We start from the raw sequence: 19282 nt of genomic DNA on the forward strand, positions 1-19282 counted from the left end.
AGGGGGGGCGGGGGAGGGAATATCAGTGACGCTCGTCCGATGGGTGTTGAGGGGGGGGGGGTGGGATAGACAAATACAAATATTAGTAATGGGGACTGAAAATGTGTAAGCAACATTACGCTTGCCCAATCACAGTTTACCAACTGTAACTAGCCATGACAATATAACACTCTGTTGCTTCTCCAAGTATGTTTTTCTTCATAGTACTCCCCATACGTTTATGTTAAAATGTTTTAATTACACTTATAGTTGTAATACTGCACTATAATACTCTGCCATAGTCAGATAGGCAGCCCTGCCAGAAATAAAATGCAGCCCCTCATTCGGTTGATTGACAGATGGCTCTGACCTGCAACACATGAACAGTGCTGCTCCTTTTTTATGAGCTGGCGACAGTGTTGATTTTTGCCTCGGACATGTGGTGTTAGTTTGTAAGAAGGGAAAGCTTGGAAAATGTACCACACAAAGTCAAGCCCCCGGTTGCCCTGTCTATTTAAACAGCGGTGGGAGGGGAGGGGGGGCGATGACGACAACACAAGCTGTCATACTTTCCTTAATCTTGCAGTCATTATTTACTTATTTTGAGCTTTACTTTGCTATTACTGTCTGATGAGAGATGAGAAAAAAAATCTGGACTTCAAGGATTTTCCTTTTTATTTCAACAAAAATGCCTACAAAATGGGCAATAATCACATCAAATTAATTACAGCGATAGCCCATAAAAACGAATATGCTCGTATCTTGGCCTATAAACAAATGAATACATGAATATACTGTAGCCTATGCAGCAATTTAATATGAAATACCTGGCTTTGTTGAGACTGTCTGTCTATCGGTGTCCTCCCCTGCGTTTCAGTACCCTGGACAGCTCCATTAACACGCTAGTATACGCAACAAACAGCGCTATTCGTCTGAGAAGAACTCATTATAGTTCATGTTGATGCATAATGAATAATGTGAGGCTACCATTCCTTATGTCATGGGCTGTTTAGAGTTTTTGTGTCAGCTTTTGAGGCTGAACCCAAATGCAGAAACCGGACAAGCAAGTGAAGAAAAAACAAGTCTTTAATTGAGAGAAGCAGGCAGGGATGGGGAGTTGTTGGCTGGCGGGAGATTTAAGCTTGGCAGAGAGAGACCCGATGTAGTGAGCTGGCTGGCGAGCTTGGCAGACTGGCGAGGCGGGCAAGCAGGCAGGTAATCCTGGCGACAAGAAGAACAGATGTAAGACAAAAAGGAGACAGACAAACAAACTATCAGCTAGGTAAGACGGGCTGGCAAATAAAAAAACATGTTTGGCGCGATGATCTGGGGGGAACGGGCTGTTGATGCAGGTTCTTGTGGGGAAGACAAGCAGGCGTGCTGATCCCTGATTATTGCCAGGTGTGCAGAGAGAGACGGGGAGAAAGGACGGACAAACCCAAGCACACACACTCATTCTAATAAGGCTGAAAAGCAACAAAAACACCCTCACACCAGACAGGCAGGTGTCACAGAGGAGGGGGCCGGGACATTTTGGGGTAATGCATTGCTGATTCAGCTGATGATTACCATGGCAACGGTCGAAGCTTCGAAGCATTCGGATCCGCCTCACTGTCTTCGCTGCAATATGCGTTCCTCAAACGCATATTGCAGACCCTTTCAAAAATGAGATAATATTTCTTCAGGGAGTGCAGTTAGTGACAGTGTGGGCTCCGAAAGCTTGACGGAGTAGCATCGGGGGGTGGGGCTTAGCGAAAGGGTCAAATGCTCCTGAGAATGAACAGGTTTGCTTTTACATCACATTTTCAGCACAGGTCCTTTGTCTTTGGTAGTCAATCTGCACTTCTTCTGCACTTGAACTAAATGTTGTTTTGAGTTGGAGCCATGGTCACCTAGTCTTCTAAGCTTTAAAATGTCTTTTGGTACAGAAAAGTAGCTGGGCTCCACGCACAATGCAAAAAGATGGGCTGAACAAAAGCAGATGAGTTAGAGCCAAAATGCACCGGCTGGTAAAATTACAGGGAAAATAAAAGTTGCAGAGGCGCAGTCGAAAATATGACGATAAATCCCGCAAATGTGCGACCACACACATGCAGTACAACGTGGACTAGAAATACACACAGAAACGAAGACACGATCCCTGAGGAGAACCGGAATTTGTTTAATTAGCCAATAAAAACGTGAAACACAAGACGAACCGGGGCATTCGCTCTCCGACTTGTAACAACATCTTGTGTTATCTTTAGCTTAACCCACAGCCATCTTTTAAAGGAAAACATCTTTCTCCTCCGCTTCCTCTGAACCTCCTTGTTTTTAGCTTTTTGGCACATTACAGAACAAGCAGTAGCATTGGTATTCAATAATTAATCCCCATTTAACTTCATAGGGCATGCTTTTACAGTTCACATTGATCCGAGATTCCACAGTTAATTGAAGGCTCGGAGACAACCGGATTAATGAAAAAAAAGAGCCATAGAACAAGAGCGGGGTTATCGCCAGCACACAGAAACACACACACACACACACACACACACACGTGTGTTATTATAGCATGACATTCAACTGCTCTGTAGGGCTTAATCTAATAGAAGCTTAGTATTACTAAAGTCCTTCCTTATTAGATGTATTTCAGCCTTATAAAACTATGCGCCTGCCTGCCTTTCATCCCTTGTTTTCTTCCTAATATTTTACATTTTCTCTGTTTTTGCTTGTTTGTTTCACTGTCTGTGTTTCAGTCTGAATTTGAGGAACGTGAAGAACTAGGGAAACATTATGCAACCTCCCCTGCCACTGCTGCATTAATCTCCAGGTTGAGGTTGATGCATTGCTGTACAAGTCGGTCTCGTCATTACCCGTGTTTCTGTTTTTAATATCAGGGGCACTTAGGCATGCCGTGAAGCGTTCTGCCACCAAACACGACTGAGATAACAATAACACCGCAGCCATGAATATTTCAGTCCCAAAGGGTGCTATCAGACACAGGGTTAGCTCTCAATCATCCTTCAGGCACACACCTGGGATGCTACCGTGGTGTGTGTGTTCGTGTGTTTGTGATGTGAGTGTGTGTGTGTGTGTGTGTGTGTGTGTGTGTGTGTGTGTGTGTGTGTGTGTGTTTTCAAACCAGCCATTCCATTTTTCTCCATTTGACTGAGCAAAAGTAGAGACTTTGGATGGGTGGATTTTGGTGGTGACCCCAGAGGCTAGAAACAGCCTAACACACACACATATATACACATAATTCCACCTATTCCATCCCTTCACCCCGAGAGACAAAAAACAATAATAAGGCCATATGTCTCTGCGTGGTCCCATATAGCTACAGGCCACAGTGGGCTGCATGCATGCTGGAGACTCATGCCATCCTGTCAGCGCTGATGGACGGAGATGGGAGGCCCCAGTGAGTCACACTTTCAAATTTGTTTAGGGAATGCGTGACCTTATGGGGCACACAAACATGCATATATACAAACACATGCATACGCCGCGAGCTCTCGCACGCTCCAACACAAATATGGAAACCCACACACACGCAGAGCTCTAGAGGCCATCCATTGTCTCCTGCCAGACAGAGACGACAGGAACGCTCGGATAATGAGAAAATGTGCTCCAAGTGGTTTTGCATGATGCGCCAAGAGGGCTTATTTATGTGTGGGGGGGTGTTGTCGGTGTTGTTTTTTTTATTTTTATTTTATTTTGTTTGACTGCATCTGTGCGCTTGTATTCAAATTCTCACTCAAATCCCTGCGCTGATTGAAATGCCGAGCTGGTAGGTGTGACGTAAGAGATGATTCATATTTCGTAGTGAGTTTTTCTTTCTTGTGGTCTGACGGGACGTCTGTGGGCCGGCTGCACGCGTTCGGGTCCGAGCCATCCAGTAGAGCTCAGTGGAGAACCTTTTCTGCAGGCCGTTTGACTCGTGATGCTGCTGCTCGCGCATGCAGCGAGTTATACTCTCATCCTGGTTCACCTTTAAAGTAGAGCAGCATTATTATTGCATTTCTTAATGGCTTCGATGAAAGCGGCTGTCTGATAAATCCTGGCTCTGTTTATTGGAAGGCAAACGGGCCACTTCATTGTGCATCTAGAGCACAAATGACCGTCTCCTTTCATAGACCCTTTCCATGGTAATGGGTCAGAACAGTCCACATTAGTGTCTCCTGCACGCCGTGTCACTTTTCTTTCTCGTGTCCCGTTTTCTTTTGTTAACCTCTTTTCCACCGAAGGTCTCTCTCGTCTGAGCTGTGGAGAGACATGACTTTTTGATCCCGAGTGTTCTCTGCTTTTCACTTTTTTGTTCCTCTTTGTTTTCTCGCCCTGCGATGCTCCTACAGCAGTCCATTGTCACTAAAAAGCACTTTCAATTAAATGCAGCTAAAACGCTGAATCAGAGAGCAACGATGGCTCCGCCACCCTCGCTCCACTTCTCTCTCTTTCTTCTTCTGTCAAAAACCTGTTGATCATAATTTCCTATATTTAAATGCATTGTAAGGGGGGAGTATTAGTGTTTTTAAAGACAGGACATCTTACATTGAGCAAGAGTTCAGTTTCACTCATTACAACTGTGTCCTCTCCCTTATTCCTGTGAGGGACGTTTAACTGCCATAGATATAACCAATCGAAATTTCATATGGCCTTTTACTTTTGGAATGTGTTCTTATCCGATCTGTGAACACCATCGCAAATATGTTACATATCCAGTGTGTGAGAATTATTACATGTTAACTGTCACTTTTTCTTTTTTAAAGAATAGCATTTCTATGTTACACTTAGGATGTCGTGAATTTCCAATAATAGGAAATAATGTTCACACACTGACAAAAATATTGTAGCTACTTAGGCCACAATGGCCAATCAGAAGAAAGGTAGTTAGAGTTTCCCTGTGAAGTATGCAAGTCGACACAAGTAAGATATGATTATCGGATACATTTTTTTAAATCTTTATTCTCTTACCATGTCTCAAATTACCCGCTTCTCTCTGTAAATATATTTCAGTGAAGTGCTCCGGTAAGTACACAGTCCTGCCATTTGCTTTACTTTGAAAACAAAAATCTGATGTTTTCTTTCCGAGCTTAGAGACAACCACTAGGAAAACATCAGTATTTGAGGTTTGCAGACTATGGAAGGTCAGTGTCCTCACCTGTTAAGCCCTTGTTCACATTTCTCAAATGAGAGAGGGCTCTCTGATACAGTGCTTCCCTCCTCCAGACTCCGCAGATAGCTGTCTGATGTCTCATGCTCAACGGGGTCCTCATGGGCCCAGATCACATGGAGCTCCCGTGGACTCACTTATTAAAGGCTGCAGCTCAAAGCGACTCAGAGCCTTACATCTTTTCTATGTGTAGCCACATCACTCTGTATTTATGCCATCAGAGTGGTGCCACCAGCAATAAATGAGTCAATAAATAAACAAGTTGTTTTTTTCTATTTACGTGTTTATAAAAATTCAGTTTCAATCCCAATAAAGACTATTTCCAAAGTTATTGTTTTATTTGAGGGGGGATTCAAGTAATAGCCAGAAATGTTATCTTGAATAGAGTTTAGTTTGTGGCTACTTCGAGGCACTTGGGAACAACAGTTGACTGCTGATTCATTCAAACTGGCAGGGACAGGAGCAGATACTTAACAAAGGAAATGTTTAATTATTACACATGCTGGAGACACAAACAATATCATGTAAGTTATTCAAATGAGTTATTATAGGTTAAATTAGGTACAACTTCTTACTCAAATTATGCTTCATATTCTTCTTTAAAAATTCAGATTTTATAAAAACATGAACTTCATATTAGAAAATTATTAGAAAATATAAATACAAATTCAGTCGTTTGTGTTCTGAGCTCCTCCCACAGCGTCATACTGAATAAGGTCACACCCTAGGGAAGTACGTTCTGTGATGGCTGAAAAATGCTTATGTCGGCGTAATCGAGACCTGTAGTGAATTTTTGTCCGGCGGGAAATTAGGAGGGTCTGTGTTTGCTTCTGGCCTCAGACGCCAAGGTATCGAATATAAGTTCTGTACAAGAACCAGAGTTTCCCTGTCCTGCAGCTGCCGCCGTTAGAGGCTTCCTGCTTCGACTTGCCCTCATCCCAGCAAAGCATCCCAGCAAAGCATCCCATAGCATCCCAGCAAAGCATCCCATAGCATCCCAGCCAAGCGTCAGAAATGATCCCATCGCCGGTGACTTTGTATCTTAGGCAGCACTTGGTGGGCCGGACAGGCTGATGGCTGCTAAACACCGCTCTCTGCGTGGTCTGAGACACTCAAAGCTGGCGTTGTGAAGATCCTTTTCGGCGATGAGGCCGGGACATGACGGGCACTGACCAGGTTCTTAAAGAGGCGACTTCGAATGCCTGCTTGTGATTGGAGGAGAGTATTTCCCTTCGAGTCCAGTAGAGAGAGGAGTTTGTGTGAGTTAGTACTTTTCAGAGGCAGGTCTTCTGCAGTCATCCCAGATTATGAGTCATCCACCCAAACCTGATACAGTATGTACACGTGTGTGTGCATGTGCACCGCACCCTTACTTACACGCATGCACATTTTTGCATCTCTGCATTGCAGCGACAGAGAATTTGTGACCCTGTGCGGCTTCACTCTGAGATAAAAGAAAGTCATATCAAATGGCTCCGAAATAGGTTTGAAGAGATTTTAGAGGGAAAAAAAGAAGGATTGTGTCCATGCGATTGATGATTCAGTGTTTCTGTAACTAAAAACGAAATTCCCTTCACAGCCAGTGATTAGTTGGGGAACAGTTGTTGAGCAAGGCGCACACAAGCGCTGCGTATGGCTGTGATGAAGCCGCATGAGGCTCTGCTGGTAGCTCATCCTAGTGGTTTTTATTTTTTTCTTCTTCTTCCAGCAAAGTCAGAGGGGATTTCTGACACGAGAAGGGCGCATAAAAGCTACATCAATGGTACAGGGATATAACATGATAACCAGAGCGAGCCTCCTCTGCTGTAAATTCACAGCGGGCATCAGTTCTTGTGAAGGCACAGGTTAATGTACGGGCAAATGAGTCCTATTGATGTGTGAGTCAACACGCTACTCAGAGGTGAGACGGAGAGATTGATCTCAAAGTGAAAGACAGCATGAGGGGAAGTGGGTAAACACTGGGTTTAGACAGAAAAATACTCCTTTTTTCTCTCTTTCAACCAGCCTCTCTCGGGCGAGATTACTGTTCCCATGGCAACGCAGCTGATTGCATGGACATTTCTGTGGTTGTGGGTGCCATGGCAACACATTACATTATACTGGTGTTGAGAGCCTCCCTGCATGCGTCCATATGGTGCAGTGTTTGCATTTACACACACACACACACACATGTCACCGCCGTCATGATGATACACACACACAGAGGGCTACTGGTCACATGGCGTCAGGGCGGCAACAAGTTGGACCTCCTCAGGCACCACGAACACACTCCTTGATCCTTTTGGTTCCCTATTCAAACTGAGATTATGTTTAGGAGACTAATCCCATGTTACAGGCGCATTACAACACTTGCAGTGTGCTAGCCAGCCAGTATGCAGCAAATAGGCATTTCATGGAGGCTTGAGTCATTGTATTGGCTTTCTCAAAGCATGTAGCCTACTTAGGTCTGTGTATGTGTGTGTGTGTGTGTGTGTGAGGTGGGATATAAATATAGTCAAAGACGTTACAGATAGAGATACTGAATGTTCTAGTAGGAGGTACTTGCGATAAAATCTTGGGTAAGTTTCAGGCCCCTTTGCTCATCTGTTGTTTTTTTTATTTACTGCTGAATAGATTTATTGTCTTTTTTCACACTGTTGGTTGGAGATGATGGTGAGTAAAATGTGCATGGCACCTCCTTTAAAAGTCTGGACACATGTACACACACACACACACACACACACAGCCCCTCACTCCTTGCATTCAGACAAGATATTTATTTCTCTAGTGGATTGTTTCAGAGGCAGAGCATCTCCATGGTGATGGCAGCCCACAGATCAGGACGAGTAAGAGAAGGAGGAGGCGGCAGAGAGAGAGAGAGAGAGAGAGATGATTCCAGCTTATCCGCCACTGCTGTACACTTGTTGACACACTTATATGCTGATGTGTATTCATACAGGCAGTTAATACACTCCATTCCTCACTCTCTCTTCCACTTTTCACTCCTGGTGGCTTGTTGCTCTCTCTCCGCCCTCCCTGCTCTCGCTGACTCTCACAGCCTCCATCTGCTGCTTGGTTGTGTTTCTCCGGCTCCCTGTTGCAATACGCTGTACTAAGCTGCACGTAGGGTCATATATTATATAACTTTAACAGAATCACCTTGGACATTTCCTGGTCAAGATACCAAAGAGTGCATACAACATAAAGGTTAGTATTTAGTACAAAAAAAACATTAAGAAAAAAATATAAATATACACTCTTATATTTAAATGATAAGAAAGCCATTTGATTGAATCGGGTTTTAAAATAATACTGAGTTCCTCTGGCAGATCATTCCACAGTGGGTGTTTTAACAGCAGAGGCTTTGTCCTTAATCTAACTATGGCAACAACAGGCAGGGTCCTCAACCATAAGACCTTAAACTTGCAAAATAAGTATCTCCTTTTAAAGGAATAACACAGACGTATTATAAAATACTTTTTTTTTTAAATATCCAAAATGCAAAGACAGTAATTTGCATTTTGTATGTGTACAAAAGCATACTGTAAAACCAGTGGGTGTCAGATATTATGCAGAATCATCTCCAGATATTTCCTGCATCACATAACACATTTAACAAAAGAACATTACTAGTATTTCACTACTGAATATTAGACAGCCTGAATGAGTCACTAGAAATACCAGCCGTGTACATGTTTTTGATGGAAATGTTTTGGCCCAATACTTCAATGTTCAAGACATTTGAGAATATTTATTAAATATAGTCCTTGATTTTACGTGTGCTCTTTCTCCCACCACCCCTCCCACTGCTTTAAACACGTAAGCCTTATGACGAGAGAAGTAACCAGCGTCTTATACTGTGATAGCAGATGTGTTGTAGTGTTGTAGCTTTCATTAACATCGTTTTTCAGTAGCAGCAGAGAGAAGCTCCAGAAACAGCTGCACTGTTGCGCTACCTGCCCAGCACCAAACAGCAGACCGACACAGTTAGCGACGAGCTGGTGAACACACTGTACTGAACTGCCCCATATTTCCCTCAGGAGTTGGTGGGAAGCAAAGCAGAGCTAACAGAGGAGTAAATATTGGACTTACGCTCACCAGGTGGCCAGAAAGATGACTGTATGAATGTTAAAGTGTTTCTGCTGGATGTGTAAATAAGCAGCTGTTTGCTAACACGTAGCCACATCACCTTTGGTCATAATATGTCAATGTTGTCAATCCATTAAAACAGTTTTAAAGGAAACATTTAGTCCATCTTGATGTCAGTGTAGCGAAACATTCATCAATTTCATCACAATCTTGTTTGTTGAGAAAGGTTTTAATCCCGTGTACCCATAATGAATTTTTTAAAGGTCTGGGTCTTAATTCTGTACATTTTGCTTTCAGACCAAAAGACAAATATTTGTATCTCTGACTCCCGACTTGCATTGTCGTTCTCAGGTACCTCATGAATGTGACATTTGAAGGCCGTAACCTGTCATTTAGCGAAGAGGGTCACCAGATGTTCCCCAAACTGGTCATCATTCTTCTAGACAAGGACAGACAGTGGGACAGGGTGAGTATCTCCACTTCTCCCCTCTTCTCTTATTCTTTTCTTCTTCCCTTCTCTCTCTCCTATTTTATTTGATCTTCTCTTTACTCTTCTTTTTCTCTTCTAACATCAACCTATCTCTGAGTCCTGTTCTGCCCTTCGCTCTTCCCCAAGTCTATCTTCTGCCTTTATTTTCCGCTTAGTGTCTTTCACCCTCTGTGATGCGTCTGTCACGTCTTCATTTGGAGTGTTCGCCCTGCCACTTGAAGTACCTGTTACAGTGGCTTGTATATCACACAGCCCTCCCTCCCACTCACTCCTGCAGGTTGGCAAGTGGGAGAGAGGCTCTCTGACGATGAGATACCATGTGTGGCCTCGCTTTGAGCTGTACTCTGCGGCGGAGGAGCGGGAGGACCACCTGTCCATCGTGACTCTGGAGGAAGCGCCGTTTGTCATCGTGGAGGACGTGGATCCGCTCAGTGGCACCTGCATGAGGAACACTGTGCCATGCCGCAAACAGCTCAAACTCAGGTGATAATTTAAACATTAAAAAGTGACATTTTTGTCTCACGAGAATGAAAAATCTGATTTGTTTTTGCTGTGTGAATCCAGGATGAACCCTGTAGCGTCAGAACCGTTTTTTTTTGTGAAACTTAGTGTGAGACATATAGATTTAGGCGTCAATATGTCTGCAAAATAAATCATTTAAAACCTTTCTGGTATACTGTGTAACCTTCTGCATGTATTCAAAATCAAACAAATCACCAGTATAATAAAACCATAAAACCATAACAGCTGTATCGGTAGTTTAGCAGAATATTATTCAAGCTGTGAATAAGGGAATAAAGAAATGAATCAGTGTTATAATAACAGGTCCATATACAGTATGTGCAGATACGAATGCTCACAGTCATGATTTATTTACACTTTCCTTGAATTTCCCTTTTTTGCGTGTCTTTGGCTCCTTTGTTTATTAATTTTTCTGTATAGATTCTCCTTTTTTTCTCTACTGGAGTTCAAAAGCAATCATTTTCATCCTCGCAAAATCTCTCAATATCTTTTTGATTAACTGCTTACTTCACTACTGCTAACTAGATCATTGTCTTGGTTTATGTTACTGTTGTCCTCCCTCCCCTGCCTCTTCACCCTCTCGCCGTCCACTTCACCTTGGTGTGTGATAATGAATTTTCTTCAATGGCCTCGTTTTCTATCACTGGCCTACCTGAAATCTCCTGAGGGCGTCTTACATCTTCTGGCTCAGTGCTTTTTTTATTGACTGCTCTTCGACCCTGTTCTCTCTCCTATTCCCCTTTTCTCCTCTCTGTCCGTCTGTCTGTCTCTTCCTTCAAAGACACCTCTCATCTAGCTTTTCAGGGATAGATAGCAATGTGCCACAGAGCATTATGCAGGATTTCTCTCCATCCAAATATACTCCATGAGCCAGATGCACCGAGCTGTGTAGATGTTTCTTTGGATGCACAAAAGCAGAAATACGTGGACTCAGCCTTAAAGGTGCAATGTGTAAGATCTGGACAGAATTTTTGTTTGAAGCTTTCAAAAAAATTGACTTACTGGATTTGAAGAAAAAACAGTTATCGGTAAGTCAAAGACCTCTATGTATTTTGTTGCAGAGAGATCGACTGAAATGAGCACGCCTACTTAGCAAAGTCGTTGTATGAGGCAATATAGTGAATCAACGGCGGCATCAAATTGCCAATAAACGGTGTTTTGAGAAAGTGTGAGTCACTGCAACCACAAGAGGTCCTTGAGCATGCAACCATAAATGAGCAACCAAAATATTATGCATGGTATACAAGATTAGCTGTGGACAGATACAGAGATGCACACGCTGACTCATGCACACACATAACCGATCTCATGATCTTCTTGCGGAGATGAAAAATGACTAAATTCATGGATTAACAAAAAATGTTGCCATTTAATGTTCTGTCCATCAACATTCATACTGACATCAGGTGGTTTCTTGTTTTAATGTGTGCCAATCAATGAAACAACCTGCTGGAGTTTTTGGATGGAATGAAAACCTGCATAGTCTCTCAGCACTGGTCCCCTGGTTTTTTAAACTTTCATTTCATCTCATCCCTGCTGCTGTCTTCTCTCTTTTGAATCTGCTAGTTTAATGGACCTGAACCCAAATCAACTGTTCCTCCTGTTCCCCTTCCTTTACTTATCGTCCTCTCTGTACCAGCAATCAGACTGGCGATTCAGGGATTTACATCAAGCGCTGCTGCAAAGGTTTCTGTATTGACATCCTGAAGAAGATTGCCAAGGCGGTCAAGTTCACTTACGACCTCTATCTGGTCACCAACGGCAAACATGGCAAGAAGGTTAACGGGACATGGAACGGCTTGGTTGGTGAGGTGAGGACACGTCTCTGTATTTTACACATAAACAAAATGACACCGTTGATTCCACGTGTCCTTGATGAATTACTGGCTCTGATTCTCTTTCACTGATGGACAGATTTTTTTTTTTCATTTAACTCTTTTCTTAAAAGCGTACTGCATTCAGCATGCCTCAATGAAGACATGCAACACTATTTATTATGACACAGGGGAAAATGTGTGGAAAGATTGTCAAAAATAATCGCAGAGTCAAATTTAACTTTCAATTTTGGAAAGTGAGAAAAAGTTGCTATTTCAGATGAGAGTTTGGTTACCAGGCTTCTCTCTCTCTTTGCATTTGTTTAATGGAGCATGATGGAGGTGGTTTTAAAATGTGTAACACTAGATTGTGAAACAGCTATGGATTAATATGTCTTAAATTGAATTCCGTTTTCAATTATTAATTATGCCTTATGTTTATTTAGTCCACATATGTGTGTGTATGTTTGTTGTTTTTTCTCTTTTCCTTTGCTCATCAGTTTTGCTGCTCTTATATCAGTTTTTAATTCATTATTATTTAAGTGAATACAATGCACAGACTAAATTGCTTTGCAAAAAGTAAAAAAAAATAATATAGCAAGTAAGTATGTAATCTAATACTAATGTTAACACTACTACAACTGGCGAGAGTGTTTTGGTGCCCATGGGAATTTATTTTTATGATAGGGCTAATTATATTGTCAGAGTGTCTCTTTTTCACTGTCTTTGTCAGCCATCGAGTTGCACTGGTTCCCCACAACCCGGCCTGAGGGGGACCTGTGATCAGCTCCGGAAAACCTCTGGAGGAGGACAGTGAGGCTCCTAATCAGAGATGGAGAAAAAAAAGACATGGGGAAGGAGAAAGCGATTGGAGGAGAGAGAGAGAGAGAGAGAGAGAGAGAGAGCCCCAGGGAAAGACGCACTTCCCTACTGCACACATTAGACATTCAGCGAAAACCTTTACAGATCAATGTGACGTGCAACTTAATTGATTATGGCATACAACCAGCCACTTTATTACTATCTTAGTACTATCTTAGTACTATCTTAGAACGTAGTTGAGTCAAGATGTGCAGGGTAGTGTAAAAATTCCAGCATCCAACATCAACCTATACTTATATTTATTATTCATGTAACATACATCAGCATAAAGACATTGGAGAAGACAAATGTGCAGTTCATGCATGCATGGAAGCGGTAGTCCATGTCCTGAAATGCCTAAGCAAGCAGCTAATGATTTCATTTGATGGGGGGGGGGGGGGCACAGGACAGCAGGACAAGAGATGCAGAAAACAGGATGAGAGAGAGAAAAAGAATAAAGCAAGCCTATGAAGAAGTGTGACAAACAGAGAAAAAAACTAAACGGAGCGTAGGATTCCTGCTCACTCTGGCAAACATGTCTCTTATTAAAACAGTCTTTTGTGCTCCATTTTTATTCACGGCCCGAGGCTCCAGAAACTTAAATATACCTGAACACACTCGGGAGGGATTCTGGGGTCGGTGGGGAGTCGAATACTGACCCAGGGTTGTAATGATCCCCTTCTCCTACTTGGCAAAGATGGTCTCTTGTGTACGAACTGCAGCACTGACTGACTTGCCCAAAATGTTTCTTTCGCCTGTCTGTTTTCCCCGCAATCCTGGGAATATTCAGCACTGACCCTCCCCGTTTCCCCTCTCCCGTCTGTCTCTGTCTGTCTGTGGCTGACCCTCAGGTGGTGCTGAAGAATGCCCACATGGCAGTGGGTTCGCTCACCATCAATGAGGAGAGGTCCGAGGTCATTGACTTCTCTGTGCCTTTCATTGAGACGGGGATCAGTGTCATGGTCTCCCGTAGCAACGGCACCGTGTCCCCCTCCGCCTTCCTTGGTGAGGACGCAGGCACTTGGTGCTTTTGGCAGATGTACAACACAGTCGAGAACACTTACACGCACACACACACATACTCAGATATCGAATAATAAATGCACAATCACGCACGAGTACAAGTGTTTTTTCACAAAACAAAGACACTGTTTAATTGTGTTGATTGGTTTGTTCCAGCAGCACGAAACCTAACAAGTTACATGGTGACATAAAATGCAGATGAAAGTGTATTTTTCTGTGAACATCACTAAATACTGAAATGCACATACTTGTACGTCAACATTATCTTGTGAAAGCGCTACGGTTGAGCTGTTCTTGACCTTTGGAAACTAATCTCACCACAAGGTGCATTCAGTGGCTGTTCTGGAGCTTTCAACTGTATCGCACACACAAGTCGTCATGGAATAATCGACGTTCAAAATCCCCATTGTTCTGACCACTTTAAAGGCGTCTCCGTGCATTAGTAGTGTCTTAGCGTTGTCATCCTTAAGATTTCAGTCCTGGTTGATATGGCGACACTTGTTGTTGCCGTGGGAACAGCAAGTGTGGTATGATACTACAGGTCCCACAATTCTCGTTGAGCGGCTATTTTTTTTTCAGGTCAGTCAGTTATTGTACGTTTTCCAACATGTCACGAGAAAGGTGACGTCATGTTTTGCACACAACAGCAGGGCACAGAAGCGCTGGTTACCTGAGGAGATGGAGGTGTCACAGCTCACTGCGGCTTCACCTGCTTTTTCCATTACTCCCAGTAAGATATAAAGTAGACCCTAAAAGTGTTTCGTAAACATATTTATGATGAACTGTCGCTGTCAGCCCTTTGATATACAATTTTAATGTGAACCAGCAGCAGGAGTATATTACTAGAGCTCTGTTAGAGTGGACAGTAAAACAGTGAGGCTGTTACCAATTTAACGAGAAAAAGTGCACAACATTTTTTTCTAATTGGAACATTTACTATTCCATCCGTGGACGAAGATTGTGCGCTACAACTGAAAGCTCCAGAGCAGCTACTAAATGGACCTTGTAGTGAGATTGTATTGTTAACTGCAGTACTATGGTGATTGTCACTGATTGGTCTGTGTGTGAAAATTGCAAAGCAGGGTGCGAGTGGTGGGAAATGTGCACCACTTCAATGAGTAAATCTGTCCATTCACACATACCAAGCGCCCTCTCAGTTTGTCTCTTGAGATGTGCTTGTTACTGTTCACACAAACGCAGGCACAATCCATCACTGTGTAACAATGAGCACACAGTACATCACGTCTGAATACAAGTAATCATGTTGATACCAGGGGGGATTTTTTATCATTTTCTTTAATTTGGTTTGATCAACTTCCTGTCTCTGTCTTTCCACAACCCTCCCTCATGCCCGTTTCCACTTCCTCTGCTTCCCCCTCACCCCCTCTCTCTCTCGCTCCCTCTCTGTGTTTCAGAGCCCTTCAGTGCTGATGTCTGGGTGATGATGTTTGTGATGTTGCTGATGGTGTCGGCCGTGTCTGTGTTTGTGTTTGAGTACTTCAGCCCTGTGGGTTACAATCGCTGCCTGGCAGATGGACGAGGTGAGAGGATTGCGCACACACACACACACACACACATGCTCAGACACACACACCATCAGACCCAGTCAACGCATGCTCCAAAAAAGTGACAATGAGGTTAATTATCAGGCGACCTCACGTGCCGAAATGAAGACTTAGTTGGCATGTTTCGTTACCTTGAAAGTAGCATTCAAACAAAGCCCCTTGTGTGCTAAATTACTTGACAATCCCCTCTGAATGAGCGTGATTGGAGCGCTTTCTACTCGAAGCCGTGGAGTACTTATCTCCATCTACAGTCACTTGAGCTCTTTCACTAATGACAAGGATCATTGACAAGAGCCCGATAGGTGATCCGAAAGTATTCTTAGTGTCACAGTGTGAACAAAGACTCCTCTGTTCTTGCAATACGTCTTTTTTTTGTTTATTGTGCCGTTCTCAAATATGACACACCATTGTTACACACATCGAGGGTTGTAAAACCGGTGAGGACACTTAAGTAGATCTATTACCATACATTGAAAATATGTGTCAGGTTCAATGGTGTCTGACAGTATGGAATAACACTGCGCTGTTGAATCAAATTCGGTTCCAGCAGGCCATTCAAATCAATTTGCCCCTCAAAATCGATGGTTCAGATTCAATCTATTTTTTCTCCAGGTTTTATACACCCAGCTCTGTTTGACTCTCAGGATTGCATTAGGCTGCTACAACGGCAGCCACTCAAGATAAAATCAGAGATGTGATTTATGGCCGCTCACAGCCTTTTTCTTTTTTTAAATCAAGGACCAGAGGGGAGAAGAGTAATGGTGTTTGGTTTGGAGTTATGTTAGTGTTTTCTGACTGTCTTCTGTCAACAGTGTATAGTGTGTGTGGTTTAATCGCCAGGTTATGTAAGGCTGTTGTCCTTTACGGCTGCTCCAGCTGTAGCATAATTGTAGCCTGCTGCCCATCTACCCCCCTCCCCCTTTTCTCTCTCTGCCTCCCTGTCTGTGATGCCACAGAGCTACAGTAGGTAGTGCTTCTACCCTGTTACCTTGTCATGCTGCCATCACGGTAGGTGGATCAGAGGTAGTCTGTATCAGTGGGTTGTCACGGCAGAGGCTGGAAGAGCCCATGTGGATCCTGCGATCACTGACAAACAAAAGGATGAGAATAAATCCAGTCTTTGTCGCCGCCGTCCATCAAGTGCATCCCACTACGGCGGTCACGAGCAAATGCAGATAAAGTGAAGTAGCACCTGGGATCTGTCAAACTGCTCTCTTATCTTTCTTTGCACCCCTCCCTCCTCTTTCCATGTCTCTCCCAGAACCCGGCGGCCCCTCTTTCACCATCGGTAAGGCCGTCTGGCTGCTTTGGGGTCTGGTTTTCAACAACTCCGTCCCCGTGCAGAATCCCAAAGGGACCACCAGTAAGATCATGGTGTCGGTGTGGGCCTTCTTCGCTGTCATCTTCCTTGCCTCCTACACTGCCAACCTGGCTGCCTTCATGATCCAGGAGGAGTACGTCGACCAGGTGTCGGGCCTGTCAGATAAAAAGGTGTGAATCCAAGGCAATGTGTGGGGCCGTGTGGCGGGGGAGCGGGTGTGTGAAAGTACGTAACGTAGGGTGTTGTGAGACCGAGTGTGGATGGCTTTTTGGAGTTTGTGTGAGTAGATGAGAGTCTGTTAGCGGGATCACGAATTAGGGCTGCCACTAAAGATTTATTTTTGCTTTTTATTATGTATTTTATTTGACCTTTTATTTATACAGATTATGAGTCATTTTTTTTGTTCATCGTACAATTTAATGATGGTCATGAATGCATATGTTCAGTATGACCACTATCTGTTGCTCAAGCTGTTTCACAATGCTAACTAGTTTTCATGCACTTTACATCGCAACATGTGTTTTTCAGGAGATTCCTGGGCAGCCAGTCGGCCTGCTGTAACTCGTAATTTATATAAAAAAGTGAGCTATTCCACAATCTTTTCAGGAGTCCCCCTAGCTAGAAGTTCCCCTCATGGGGGATCACTGGTTTGGTTAAAAAAACTAAATGTAAAAAGTACCCATCACACGTCCATGGTGATTGTTTTCAAATTGCCTGTTTTGCCTAATGCTACGTTCACACCAAACGCGTCGCGTTACTCGCGGGAGTTTACTCGCGGGACCATTTGTGGTTATTCGCGTCATTTGCGCTAGACGCACCGTAGAGGAGGAGTGGCTTATCTACAGTATACACATTTAATTTGGTCTCTACTAATATCAGGTATCGTAGAGCTCTGGGTGAACACCTACGGCTACAATCTTTTTCCTCGGTAGTTTCAGATTTAACAACGCCAGGACATCAGTGATGACAGGACAATCTCCACGCTGATAGGCTTTGGCGACACAGCGTCACGTTTGTAATCTACTTGCGCGAAAAATTTGCATCACGTTTGGTGTGAACGCACCATAACCCTCAATTTACAAAGATATAAAACAAAGAAAAGCAGCAAATCCTCCAATTTTAAAAGCTGTAACCAGCAAATGATTGCTTCAATGATTAAACGATTATCAACATTGTTGTTGATTGACTGAGCGTCTTGAATTGATTTTCTATGAATTGGGCCTTCAATTTTATTTATCAACTAAATTAGAGCTGAAACAATTTCTTGACCAATCAATTAGTCCAACAACAGAAATCGAATCAGCAACATTTTTGAGAAACGTTTTATCAATTTAAAAGCACTTTCAAGCAAAAATGTCAAAATGTGAATTACTTATTGTGAGGATCTGCTGCTTTTCTTCTCTTATTTATTATTATTGCTATTATATTTGTCAGTTTTTCCAACATTTTATAGACCAAATGATTAATCCAGAAATTCAGTAATCAGTAATGTAGATATTCATCAGTTGCAGCCCTACACTAATCATCTGAATGGAGGATCTTTATTGTTGATCTTGATCTGGTGTATTGTACATGTTTGTCTGTCTATTGGGCTCAACTCAAAGCATTTCATTAATAAGTTTCCTGTTTCTGTTTGACGAAACAGTTCCAGAACCCTAATGAATTCTCGCCCCCGTTCCGGTTTGGCACGGTGCCCAACGGGAGCACAGAGCGCAACATCCGCAACAACTACCGGGACATGCATCAATACATGACCAGCTTCCACCAGAAGAATGTAGACGAGGCGCTGTACAGTCTGAAGTCCGGGTGAGGATGGGGGGGGGGAGGACAGAGGGGAGGATGGAGAGACAGATGATGGGGGTGATGTGAGGAGGGAGGGAGTTGAAAGGATCTCAGCAGGGAGAAAAGAGACGAGCGCGATGGAGCTGTGAGGACCTGTGCTGATGCAATACAGAGAAAAGATGATGAAGGAGTGAGGAGAGGGAGACAGAAGGAAGAGGGAGCATTCTGGGTGATGTTCGTGGGCAGCCAGCGGAGCTGTGTATCGGCCACCGGCACCCAGAATAGCAGCGTAGCCCGTGGTTGCAGTGAAAGCCCTGTCTCTTCCTTTCCTTTTCACTCTTTCTCTCTCCCTGTCCTCCAATGTGTTTATCAGCCGCCGCTTAAAGGATTAAGAATGCAAAGTGTTGATGTACCTGTGGTGTTTGGTGAGAGTTTGAGCTGAATGACCACAGAGGCCTGTAAGCGCACCGAGGCACCGTTAGATGGTAGTTTGTCGCCAAGCTGGAGGTTATTTTGTCAAATTACCCATGACTTCATTTACCCATGATCTGGATAGATCTGAACCAAGTAGAATACAAGGAAAAGGTTTCAGCTCAGACAGTATGTAACAGTATTTGTGAAATGGTCAATTTAGTTATTAGGCCCTATATTGACTTTCCGGTATATTATGTGAGTTTGAATTCAAAGTGAAATATCTCATAACATGCA

At 43.3% G+C, this 19282-nt stretch overlaps 1 protein-coding gene across 8 annotated transcripts in view; it reads left to right on the forward strand.

Annotated features, from left to right (window-relative positions):
* grin2bb (glutamate receptor, ionotropic, N-methyl D-aspartate 2B, genome duplicate b) overlaps window positions 1–19282 on the forward strand; it is an 86275-nt gene that overhangs the window by 54784 nt on the left and 12209 nt on the right. For all 8 annotated transcript variants that reach the window (XM_031872043.1, XM_031872041.1, XM_031872045.1 and 5 more), the window contains 7 exons: window positions 9548–9662; window positions 9964–10169; window positions 11848–12019; window positions 13735–13888; window positions 15322–15447; window positions 16733–16962; window positions 18438–18598. In XM_031872043.1, coding sequence (XP_031727903.1) covers window positions 9548–9662; window positions 9964–10169; window positions 11848–12019; window positions 13735–13888; window positions 15322–15447; window positions 16733–16962; window positions 18438–18598 — 1164 coding nt within the window. The remainder of the gene's footprint in view (window positions 1–9547; window positions 9663–9963; window positions 10170–11847; window positions 12020–13734; window positions 13889–15321; window positions 15448–16732; window positions 16963–18437; window positions 18599–19282) is intronic.

The sequence above is a fragment of the Anarrhichthys ocellatus genome, unplaced genomic scaffold (assembly GCF_004355925.1).
Source record: "Anarrhichthys ocellatus isolate YVR2014 unplaced genomic scaffold, GSC_Weel_1.0 scaffold61, whole genome shotgun sequence".
NCBI classification, from domain to species: Eukaryota; Metazoa; Chordata; class Actinopteri; order Perciformes; family Anarhichadidae; genus Anarrhichthys; species Anarrhichthys ocellatus.